At 37.8% G+C, this 12,455-nt stretch overlaps 1 protein-coding gene across 2 annotated transcripts in view; it reads left to right on the forward strand.

The window, feature by feature from the left end:
• Positions 1 to 12,455, forward strand: part of RAB2B (RAB2B, member RAS oncogene family) — a 17,799-nt gene that overhangs the window by 2,064 nt on the left and 3,280 nt on the right. Inside the window, exons 1-6 of one of the 2 annotated variants that reach the window (XM_012813562.2) lie at positions 922 to 935; positions 1,801 to 1,868; positions 8,798 to 8,880; positions 9,099 to 9,191; positions 11,407 to 11,518; positions 12,104 to 12,172. In XM_012813562.2, the coding sequence (XP_012669016.1) occupies positions 1,821 to 1,868; positions 8,798 to 8,880; positions 9,099 to 9,191; positions 11,407 to 11,518; positions 12,104 to 12,172 (405 nt within the window). In that variant the 5' untranslated portion in view covers positions 922 to 935; positions 1,801 to 1,820. Of the gene's footprint in view, positions 1 to 921; positions 936 to 1,800; positions 1,869 to 8,797; positions 8,881 to 9,098; positions 9,192 to 11,406; positions 11,519 to 12,103; positions 12,173 to 12,455 lie in introns of those variants that run through there. The other variant, XM_012813561.2, reaches the window with a different exon arrangement.

The following is a 12,455-nucleotide window of genomic DNA, read 5'->3' on the forward strand; positions in this document are numbered from 1 at the left end:
AAAAAAAAAAAAGAAAAGAAAAAGAAAAGGATTATGGTAGTATCAATCAGAAAATATTTTTGTTTTTTTGTTTTATATCAACAAAACAAGGGCAAATAGAAAATAATCTTGAAAAGTGATATTAAAAAAAGTGATATTAAGTGATTCTTACACTGTGATGGGGCTAACAGTACGCTGCTTAACAAGGCAACATTGTGCCCATCCTTAAGTATTTTACAGTCTTCTAAGAAAGGAAGTAGGGCTAGGAACAGATACTGACAAGTAAATTTCAATTGCAGAAGAGGAGAGACTACCATCAGTGAAGGCTGAAAATTGAGGAATCAGGAGTCAGCCTGGCAAAGAGGTTATAGAGACAAGGGAGAAAGGATAACAGCAAGAGGGACAGGCTAGGGATGCAAAAGCTCAGGGATAGCAGAAAGGATGCCACATTTGGAAAACTGAGTAATTTAATATGGCCTGGAGTGTGGAATTTGAAGTGGAGAGTGGCAAGAAATAATGCTGGGGGAAAAAGTAGGTACCAGATTTTGAAATACTCCAGAATAACAGGGAACAAATAAGTTTCAAAGTGAAGGAGTGAAATGATCAGTTAGGTTTTCCCCAAAGTCTAGTAGAGCCTGTGTTTCTTTCTGAGTTCAGTCCTCTGTAATATGACAAACAAGGCAGGCTGATAGAAAAAAATGTGTACAATGTTAAGGGTCTTTGAATATATAACTAGAGGAAATTGCATAAAAGGGGACAAAAATTTAATTCTTAAATACTGAAATACATTTCTAATTGTCCAGAAAGAAAAAAAAATTTAGTTTCTTTTTTCAATAGCTACCACTTGATTCTTGATGAAGCAATTGGAATAGTAAGAAGCAGTTTTTGTATTTTTCTCCAACTCCTGATCTCAAGCCATCCTCCCACTTCGGCCTCCCAAAGTACAAGGATTACAGGTGTGAGCCACCATGCCTAGCCCAGGTTTTTGTGTCTTTCTTATTGACTGCAGCACCTTAGAGTTGAGATGTTCCAGATACATTATACATACCTGTGTAGGGCCACTAAATAGATACATATCAGCCTTTAACATAGATTTGTGCTCTTTCTTACTTAGAACTCTTGAGTTCTCATGTTATATGCAAAGTATTATATGAACATAGGACAAATTGACAAATTTATGCTCAAGTATTTTTAATGTAAGTAGTTCTTAAATTTTCACCTGACATTACCTTGAGAGAAGATGAATTGCCAGGTAAACCAAAAACTTTATTCAGAATCCCAGTTTCCATACTCTTTGTAAGGGAGACTATTTTCTGATGAACTCTGGGAAAATATATTGTTCTTGAGAAATTATTTCTTAGATAGGCTCTTAAATAAAAAATTCCAGAATGGTAGAAAAACTAAATATTTTTTCAAACCAGAGACCAGAAAGTGACGATGTAGATGTCAGGCGGCAGTTTCAAAATTTTTTAGAAGTTTTTTTAAAAAGTTACAAAAGTCAATATTATCTAATCAAATTTAAGCACTAACTAATGTTGCTGAATATTTGCCTTTTTTATTTGACTTCTTAAATAATTTTATTGTCATATCTGCTTTTTGGTTACATTCCTGAAGTCATTTTCACTTAGAACATGATTTTTTTTTTTTAAGAACACTATTTCTTAAGGAACAAAATTAATTGCAGCAAATAGTAATGGGATTAGTGGCACTGAGTACAGACAAAGGATGGGTTATAACTCATTGAGGAATAGCACAAACCTTTCACTAGACATGGCTGTTGTTCATGAGAATCACATTCTTTCTCTTGGTCTTCAATGACAGGTGTGGAGTTTGGAGCACGTATGGTCAACATTGATGGAAAACAAATCAAACTGCAAATCTGGGATACGGTGAGAGAGGACAAATAGTCCCTGACCAAGACCCAAGTATAACAATCAAGGCTGATGGTGGGGGAAAAGGGTTGTGAGGTTGGGACTAAGGGTGAAGATGAAATAGAAGAGTGAAATCAAAGAAATGGGGAAGATTTTGATCCCATCTATTGACAGTTACAAATTCTGAATGCCAGTATGTTTTTATTTTTAAGTGATCCAAGTAATAGTTTATTTTAGTGAGAATAAAATCAAACAATTTATAAGAGTAAAATATGAATGTCTGCTTTAGACACATAAACTCCTTCTCCCTCCCAGTTTTGGTTGCTTCTCTGCCTGAGGAATTCACTAATAATGAAGCAAGTGTATGCTTTCAGACTTTTTTTGTATATTTAAATACATGAATATAAACACAAATATATGGTAATGATTTTGCATTTATTAGTGTTTGCATGAATAGAGTTGTGACAAAGTAGACCTAGCTGTGTGACTTAGATTTTTTATTAAAAATATCTGTTTTAAAGGCTCGGTGCCTGTGGCACAGTAGTTACGATGCCAGCCCACATATACTGAGGGTGGCAGGTTCAGGCCAGCTAAAATATCTGCTTTATACTTTTCCTTATCAGTACATATAGATCTACCTCATGCCTTTTAACCACTGCATAGTCATAGAATGTCTGTGCCATAAGTATCTTTCCAATGATGGAAATTTGGATTATATACAGTTTTTCATTATTGCAAAGTTCTATTGAACATTTATTCTTATTTACTAGTTTTTTATGAAAATATTTTAAGAATTTCTGTGGAATACCTGCCCAGAAGTAGAAATTCTGGGTTAAAGGTTATGCATGTTTAAAATTTGATAAATGGTCTCAGCGCCTGGGGCTCAAACGTCTAAGGCACCAGCCACGAACACCTGAGCTGGAGGGTTCTAATAGAGGCTGGGCCTGCCAAATAGCAATGACGGCTGCAACCAAAAAATAGCCAGGCATTGTGGCGGATGCCTGTAGTCCCAGCTACTTGGGATGCTTAGGCAAGAGAATTGCTTAAGCCCAGGAGTTGGAGGTTGCTGTGAGCTATGATGCTACGGCACTCTACTCAGGGTGACAGCTTAAGGCTCTGTCTCAAAAAAAAATTTTTTTTGATAAATGTAGTTCTGAAAAATTTAGCTTGCTGTAATTTTGCTTCATCTAGATAAATTGCTTTCATGTACAGTTTGATTTCTTTTGATTTTCTTTTGTGTAGGGAAATAATATCTTAGTCTCTATTCTAGTTAAAGGGAGTTAGCAAAGTTACTTAAATTCAGCTAAAATCTCTTCCTGTTTTTTGGCTGGGCGCCTATAGCACAGTGGTTACAGTGCCAGCCACATACACCAAGGCTGGTGGGTTCGAACCCAGCCCAGGCCAGCTAAACAACAGTGACAACTGCTACAAAAAATAGCTAGGTGTTGTGGTGAGCACCTGTAGTCCCAGCTACTTGGGAAGCTTAGTAAAAGAGAATCTCTTAAGCTCAAGGGTTTGAGGTTGCTGTGAACTTTGATGCCACAGCACTCTACTGAGGGCAACATAGATTCTGTATCCAAAAAAAAAATCTCTTCCTATTTTTGTTATTCTGTTTCTTCTCATAAATCAGCTAAAGCCATTATATTTACAAGAAGTGCACAAGTTATTTTTCTTTTTTCTCTCTTTTGCCCCTGCCTTCCTCCCTTTCCCAAAACCACAGACTGGTGTGTGTCTTAAAGGTAGAGTTATTTGCTGCTTTAGGGCCTTATTAGACAAAGCCCTTTTCTGGTGGTCTCCAAAGTTGTTACCACTTTTGGATACACTGATTAATCAGGTGCTTTCAACTAGAATGATGTTCTCTTGTAAATTTGATGCATTCTCATGCATTCAAAAATCTTTTGCCCTACTGACCAGACTTTTCATCTCTCCATATTGAGCCACCATAATTATAAAACATGAGTTACTTCACATTTCTAATAACCATAACACTAGGTAGATAGCTCTAAAATTTCCAGATTTACTTCATTTGGCCTGTCCTTGTTTTTAGTCTTTTTCCCCCAATAAAGACTAAGAAATTTTACCCTATCTGTTGCAAAAATTAAGTCCATATTCTTTTTTGTTTTTTGAGACAGAGTCTCACTATGTTGCCCTCAGTAGAGTGCCATGGTGTCACAGCTCACAGCAACCTCAAACTCCTGGGCTTAAGTGATTCTCTTGCCTCAGCCTACCAAGTAGCTGGGATGCCTGGTTATTTTTTTTATTGTAGTTGTCATTGTTGTTTGGCAGGCCCGGGCTGGATTCGAACCCACCACCCTTGGTGTATGTGGCTGGTGCCCTAGCTGCTGAGCTAAAGGCGCTGAGCCCATTCTGTCATAATTAATGCAAGTGCGTATTACAACTCATCTTTTATTATCCCTTGGTTTTTATATTTCCTGTAAAGGGAGATTTGACCCCCTAAAGCAGGCGTCCTCAAACTACCACCTGTGGGCCACATGCAGCCCCTCTAGGACATTTATCCAGCCCACCAGGTGTTTTTGCCGCCACTGCCTGTCCTGCTTAGTAGCTGACTTGTCCTGGGGCCCGCAGTCTGGCCCTCTAACAGTCTGAGGGACAGGGAACTGGCCCTCTGTTTAAAAAGTTTGAGGACCCCTGCCCTAGAGAGACCATAGGATAAATTCTGAGGAGGTGACAAAGAATGAAGCCTGTAGCTGTCAAGAGTGGTATAAACTAGATTCTGACTCTTTAATTTAAATCTCCATCATTTCCAAAAATGGATGCTTCAATACCAGGAAAAGAAACCCACTAAATGCCAGTTAATGGTATGGTTATGGCCATGTGTTGGCTTGCTGGCTTTCTGGCTTGCCTCCTTCCCTTCTCTACCCTCCCTCCCTCCTTTCCTTCCTTCCTTCCTTCATGCTCTTATGAGACATGGCTGATCATGAAATTAGAAAGTTGAGAGCTTTCTACGGTGTGAATAGGATCCTTAAGAACTACATGGCTGTCCAACTGTCCTAGTTCTTTTTCTGGTCTCTTTTAAAAATTGTTTTGATATTAATCTTCACTGAATCATAAAAAGAAACTGGTTTCAGAACACTCTAACTGGTTTTCTACTTATTTTGAGATTTTAAGAGATTCATACCTACTATAATGTAGGGTCTGTTTTGTTAGGGTCAGGCTTATCCTTTCTCCCTTGTCAGCCCTGATCTCCTACCTATTGTTTACACACCTTATCTTCTCACTTTGTTAACCCATTTCCTCACTCTCAAAGCCATTCTATGAGAAAATGTTTAGGGATATCAGGCTAGGTATTTAAAAGAGTTCAAGTTATCCACAGTTTTTTGTTATCACTGTTCTGGTATTGGTAAGGATTTAAAGAACCTTGTTACTTTTTATCTTGTGTATATGTACATATTCCCAAATAACCATGCTAATGGAGAGGGATTTTACTGTGGCTAATATACTGATGAAAAATCTCAAATTAATTTGTATTTTACTTTGGAATGCATTTAAATTTTTTTTTACCGTAATAAGTCCTTCATTAGCAAGAATGCATTTTGAGTCTTAGGAAAAGAGAGTATCTGGTTTTCTAAAAGCTAATACATCAAACTCTATCTTGAGAGTATAATGTGATGCTTCCACTTGAGAGAAATTAGCTGTTAATTCTTATCAAACTTTCAACTTAGTTTTTTGCTGCTTCAGATTTTTACTAGGTATGGACTAGGATATCTAAGACTGATACACACCAGCCCATGTTAAACCATTGACTTTTTCCAGCTCACATATTTTGTTTAATTCATTGAACTGGACTAGAATAAACAAATAGAGGGATTTTGATTTGATTTTAAAAGGTTTTCTTTCTTTTTTGGAGACAGAGTCTCACTCAGTCGCGCTGAGGTAGAGTGCCACGTTATAGCTCACAGCAACCTCAAACTGTTGGGCTCAAGTGATTCTCTTGCCTCAGCCTTGAGTAGCTGGATCTATAGGCGCCCGCCACAATGCCCATCTATTCTTCAGAGTCGGGGTCTGTCTCTTAAAAGGTTTTCTGGTGACTTACAGAAAGTATTCTCACCTGCTAAAGCTAAAGGCTTCTGTGTAATTCAACCATCTTGTGAGCCTCCTAAAAACTTATCCGTTTTAGTTTCTGGTAAGCCATGTGGGGGCTTTCAGTTATAGCAGAAGGGAGAAAAAATAAGAGATAAAAGGAAAATAGGACCCAAGTTATGTAAGGCATGGATCTATTTGGAAGTAAATATAAAAGTTTAAGTGAGCTCTTAGAGGGGAAAAAAAGTATTTTTTAAATCTTAAAATGTTATTAGTATTACTGATAGAGGACTTTAGAATTATTTAGACTTTTAAAATTATTGAATTTCATTTGGTTAATTTTTTTTCCTTTTGAGACAGCATCTCCTTCTGTCACCCTAGTTAGCGTGAGTGGTGTCCTCATAGCTCATGACAACCTCAAACTCCAAGGCGATCCTCTTGCCTCAGACTCCTGAGCATCTGGGACTACCTTTGCAATTCACCACATCCAGCTAATTTTTCTACTTTTTGTGGAGGTGGTGCCTTGCTCTTGCTCAGGCTGGTCTGCAGTGCCTGACCTCAAGTGATCCTCCTGTCTTGGCCTTCCAGAATACTAAGATTACAGGCATAAACCACTGGGCTCAGCCTTATTTTTATTATATTTTTAGAGATAGGATCTTGCTTTGTTGCCCAAAGTGGTGCGCAGTGGCACAGTCATTGTTCACTGAAGGCTTGAACTCTTGGACCCAAGTGATCCTCCTGAGTAGCTGGAGCTACAGACATATACTACTACTCCCTACTATTTTCCTTACTTTTTGTAGATAAGGGTTTTCCCTGCATTGCTCAGCCTGGTCCAAAGCTCTTGACCTCAAGCAGTCCTCCTGCCTTGGTCTCCTGAAGTGCAGGGATTATAGGCATGAGCTACTATAGAGTTTCTAAAGTCTGATATTCTAACAGCATACAACTCACTAAAACGTTTGTATGGGGTTTTTTTGCTTTGTTTTGTCTTTTTGAGACAGAGTCTCACCATGTCTCCCTCGGTAGAGTGCCACAGCATCACAGCTCACAGCAACCTCAAACTCTTGGGCTTAAGCAATTCTCTTGCCTCAGCCTCACAAGTAGCTGGGAATATAGGCACCTGCCAGAACACCTGGCTATTTTTTGGTTGCAGTTGTCATTGTTGTTTAGCAGGCTTCGGCCAGGCTCAAACCCACCAGCCTCAGTGTATGTGGCTGGCACACTACTCACTGAGCTACAGGTGCCAAGCCCATTTGTATGATTTTTGTAGAAAGAGATTCTTGCGTTGTTGGAGAAGTAACCTTAGAGTTAGTATAATGGAACTCTTGTCTCATGTTCAAACCCTGATTTAAGATGGTCATGGTGATGTGTGCCTGTAGTTCCAACAACTCAAGAGGCTGAGGCAGGGGGATTACTTGAGCCCTGGATTTCAAGGCTGTAGTGAGCTATGATCATACCCTATCCTCCAGCTTGACAGAGTAAGTCCCCATTGGTTAAGAGAACAAACTGTTGTGCTAGGAAGTATTAAGATCCTAAGTTTAAGTTGCAGCTCCAGCAATTACAAGCTTTATGATTTTTATCTGGTTATGAAACTTATCCCTCATTTTCCCCATTTTTAAAAGGGAATAATAATAATATCTGCCCCAGGGCTGCTAAGAGAATTACATGAGACAATGCATGTAACTGTCTCTTATACTTTTCTCCTGGTATAGCATATGACCAAAAAATAGTTATTCAGTGTTATTGGTATCATCACTATTATTGGTGCTATACTATGAGAAAACTATTTCATTTATCTTTCTATGTCCTCAGTCAGTTCTTCTATCTATAAAGTATGAACAGTAGTCTTGCTTCCCCACTTTTATGTAGGGATATGAAGATAAGTGATTTCATGAATGAGAAAACTTTCCTAATAGGATAAATTCAATGTACAAGGTATTCATACTATTTAAAAAATGCTTTTTCAGGGTGGTGCCTGGGGCTTAAAGGAGTAGGGCGCTGGCCCCATATGCCAGAGGTGGTGGGTTCAAACACAGCCCTGGGCAAAAACTGTAAAAAAAAAAAAAAAAAATACAAAAAACAATTCTCTTAGGAAATCAAAAGTACCCAGTATATAGAGGCAATATTATTGCTCAGTTACAAATAAAAAATATCTTGGCCCATTTGAAAATGATATTAGAGTGTGAACATTTTTCTTTCTTTTTCTTTTTCTTTTTTTTTTTTTAGCAAAACTTTATCCTGGGCTTTGGGCTTCTTTCCCTTTTCCTTATTCCTATTTTCCGTGACAGGATCCCACCAAGGGACATCTAGGTAGTCCTGCCTTTATCAGTGGAACACTAAAGGTCAGTTAGCATATGCTCAATTTAAGTGCTTCTGTCTAATTTTCTACATTAATCCATTGGAACAAAACTTCTCTTAGATAGGGTATTGGCATTTTAAGATAATTTTCTTTTTTTCAGATAAACAGGAACAGAAAGATTAATGTTATATATTAAAACATCATAATTGGGATTGAAAATATAACATACCTAGAGTTTCTAGTCCAACTTCCAGTTGTTCTTTCATAGGGGACATTGGACAATTTATGAGAATATCTTTGATCATCATTTTGACTGTGGGGTGCAACTGGCATTTGGTGACTAGGAGCCAGGGATGCTGATCATCCAGTGATCTGATGGACTATCTCATAGGAAGAATAAGTGACCTGTCCAAAATATCAATTGAACTCCCATTCAAAAATACTGTTATCCCATCTGGGCTTCTCCTTGGGCACTTGTGTTTCCTTTCCCTAATTTTCTTTTCTCAGTATAAAGTTAAGTCCTTTGTATTAGGATGGCATGTGATAAAATCAGTTCTCTGGAAATAACCTAGTTTTGTTGGGATTTTTTGTTGCCATGTTGGTGGGAAAGGCTGGGCAAGAATCCTTCCGTTCTATCACCCGTTCCTACTACAGGGGAGCAGCTGGAGCATTGCTGGTGTACGACATTACAAGGTGAGCCAGATCTCTGTGCATGGGCGGGAGACCCTTCCTATACTGTCTAAAGCTTTTTTTTTTTTCTATCTACTCATTGTGTTAAGGATGCTAACTAGGAATGACCTCTCTACTATTTCCTTTACACACATAGCTTACCTTCTTTTCCCATATATTTGGCATTGTTTTAGTCTTTTGAAATGGGCCTCTGACCCCCTTTCTAAATTTTTCTGCTATAGGCGTGAAACTTTCAACCACCTGACCTCATGGTTAGAGGATGCCCGGCAGCACTCTAGTTCCAACATGGTTATCATGCTGATTGGGAATAAGAGGTAAAATTTTATCTGTGTGAATAATAGTTAAGAGGAGTCATCTGGGTCCTCTGTGAACACTGAGTTTCTTGATCTTAAAACTTTCTTAGTTGTCCTCTTAGTGTCTCAGTAAAACAATTTTTTGATTGGGATAAAATATATGTAACATAAAACTTACCATTTTGTCTATTGTTAAGTATACAGTTCAGTGGCCTTAAATATTTCCATAAGTATGTTCTGCAACCATTGCCACCATTTATCTCCAGAACTTTTTCATCTTCTCAAACTCTGTACCCATTCAACACTAACTCCCCATCCTCTCCTTGTCCGCTGGCAACCATCATACCACTTTTTTTCTCTATGAATTTGACTACTATAGGTGTTGCATATAAGTGGAATCATAACACTATTTGTGCTTTTGTGACTGGCTTATGTCACTTAGCATGGTGTCTTGGAGGTTTATCCATATTGTAGCATGTGTCAGAATTTCCTTCCTTTTAAAGGATGGATATATATGCATATACCGCATTTTGTTTATCCATCTAGCCATGGATCCATAGGGTGCTTCTACCTTGTGGTTATTGTGAATAAGGCTGCTATGACCATGGATCTCTGTTTAAGTCCCTGCTTTGAATTCTTCTGGGTATATGCCCAGAAATGGGATTGCTAGATCATATGGTAATTCTATGTTTAATTTTTTGAGGAACTGCATGCCATTTTCCATAGCAATTGCACCATTTTACATTCTTTCCAGCAATGCATAAGGCTTCTGGTTTTTCCCACATCACTGCATGCTATTCTCAGTAAATTTTTATTGGCACACATAGGCCAAAAGAAATATATAATAATTTTATTATTAAATAATAATTTTCTTTTTTTTCAGGCTGTCATAGCTCACAGCAACCTCAAACTCTTGGGCTTAAGTGATTCTCTTGCCTCAGCCTCCCAAGTAGCTGGGACTATAGGCATCCGCTACAATGCCTGGGTATTTTTTGGTTGTAGTTGTCATTGTTGTTTGGCAGGCCTAGGCTAGATTCAAACTTGCCAGCTCCGGTGTATGTGGTTGGCGCTCTAGCTGCTGAGCTATAGGTGCTGAACCTAAATAATAAATTTTAAACATAGGTATTTTTTGTGATAACTTAGCACCTGTTTGAAAAATCAAAAGTGTAAATTAAAATAAAAAAATATTTTTATTGCATTCTTAAATAACTACAAGTAATGACTGATGACCTGTGTATGTCTGTCAGGCACCACGTAGCTTCTCAAAGTTTGGAATCAAAATTGGACCACTACTGCTCTAATGTCCTGTTCCATAATGATTTTTGTGCATTACTTTTTAATCATAGTAACTGTGAAAAACTCAGGTTCACAGAGATATGTAGATACTGATCAGACTCTAATGTTGACACCTCAAACTATCTTAACTATGTAATTCATATGATATTATGATTTTGAGTGTTACGGTGTTTCCTCAAAAATTTAAAGTATCTCCTGATACCCTTGTGAGTATATAGGCATGCCCAGGGTACACTGTTTGAGAACTGAAGCCACAGGCTAATTGTATTTATTTACTAGTTCCACTGATTTATTGAAAACCTACATACTAGACACTGTGCCAGGTGCAAGGTGAAAAGAAAAAGTCATTTATGCCCTTGCTTTCATGGAGCTTACAGTCCAGCTGGGTTATGATGGTAAATATAATTTTTTTCTTTCTTTTTTTGGACACAGAGTCTTGCTCTGTAGCCTAGGTTGAAGTCCAGTGGCATGACCAGAGCTCACTGTAACATTGAACTCCTTGGCTCATGCAATCTTTCCACCTTAGCCTCCAGAGTAGCTAGAACTATAGACATGTGCTGTCAAACCAGCTAATTTTTAGCTGTTTTGTAGAGATACAATCTCACTATGTGGCCCAGTGGTTTCAAACTCCTGGCCTCAATTGATCCTCCTACCTTGCCTCCCAAAGTGCTGGGATTACAGGTGTGAGCCATTGCATCTGGCCATAGTAGAGTTAGGTATATTATATTATCTTCATGCAGCGGCTGTCCTGAATCTGAAGAGTATTTTTCAAAAAGCTACAGAAATCAGCAACCCTATTTAAAGGAGTATTATGTGGGATCAACATTCTTTCTGGATTAAATGGGAGTCAAAACCATTCTGGGATTCTTTTACTTGGAACTAGATTTTCCTCTTTCACTTGGATTTTTCTTTAGTTTTCTTCCTAATTAATCTCTTGCAGTGACCTAGAGTCTCGCAGGGATGTGAAGAGAGAAGAAGGAGAGGCCTTTGCTCGAGAACATGGACTTATATTTATGGAAACTTCAGCCAAAACAGCCTGCAATGTTGAAGAGGTATTATTTGGAAAGAAATAGGGCGAGATTATCCATTATTTTTGTCCTTTTATTTAGAATTCTCTTTTCTCATAAGTCATGGGTAAAGAAAGGATGTTATTTGGTCATAGTAACAGAACGTCTCCTTTTGAGGAAATTATGTCTTTTTCTTTTACACAGATTCTTAGTTTAATTTTGCTTTGGGTAACATTAATTGGTAAGTGTGGATTATATATCACTGTAACTTATAAATCACTGTCGTTGGAGTGCTGAATGGGTTCTGCTGAAGTTATTCCTAGGCCTGGTATTGATGGTATCTTCAGTAACTGATGGAGAAAAGAAATGTTTGTTTTGTTTGCAGAAAGTGCCAACCTAGGAATCCTAGGAACATCTAGGATCAGTACCAGAATGTCATATAATCCTTTTTTTCTTTTTGAAACTACTCTCAATGGTTTTTACAGTGTCATTTGGGGGACCATCTATAATTTTACTACCTCTTCATAGTTCCTAATTTGCCTTAGAAATACAAATAGGAATACTTACAGTCTCTTTTCTCATTCCTCTACCTAAACTTGATAGTGATAATATGATTTCTGTCTCCTTCAGGCCTTCATTAACACAGCCAAAGAAATATATAGGAAGATCCAGCAGGGTTTATTTGATGTTCACAACGAGGTAATAAAGGGTGAGGGTGCTGCCAGTTAACTTTGATTTGTTCTGAACAGGACTGGAAGCTCCTTAGAATAGAATGCTTATATTCCTCATCATTATACTACTTATAGCTCTGGCAACTCAAACTTGTTTTTTTAGATAAATACACAGAAACCTGTCATCATTTTCTGTTTTTCCTCATGTCTGAGACCCGGAATGGCTTAGAGAGATTATTACTTGGTGATCTAAAAGGCACATACAGTATGAGAGCTTTTCTTTTCAACTTCCTTTTCTTTTCTTTTTTTTT

This window comes from Otolemur garnettii, unplaced genomic scaffold, assembly GCF_000181295.1.
Source record: "Otolemur garnettii isolate 467f Iridium unplaced genomic scaffold, OtoGar3 scaffold00276, whole genome shotgun sequence".
In the NCBI taxonomy this organism is placed as follows: domain Eukaryota; kingdom Metazoa; phylum Chordata; class Mammalia; order Primates; family Galagidae; genus Otolemur; species Otolemur garnettii.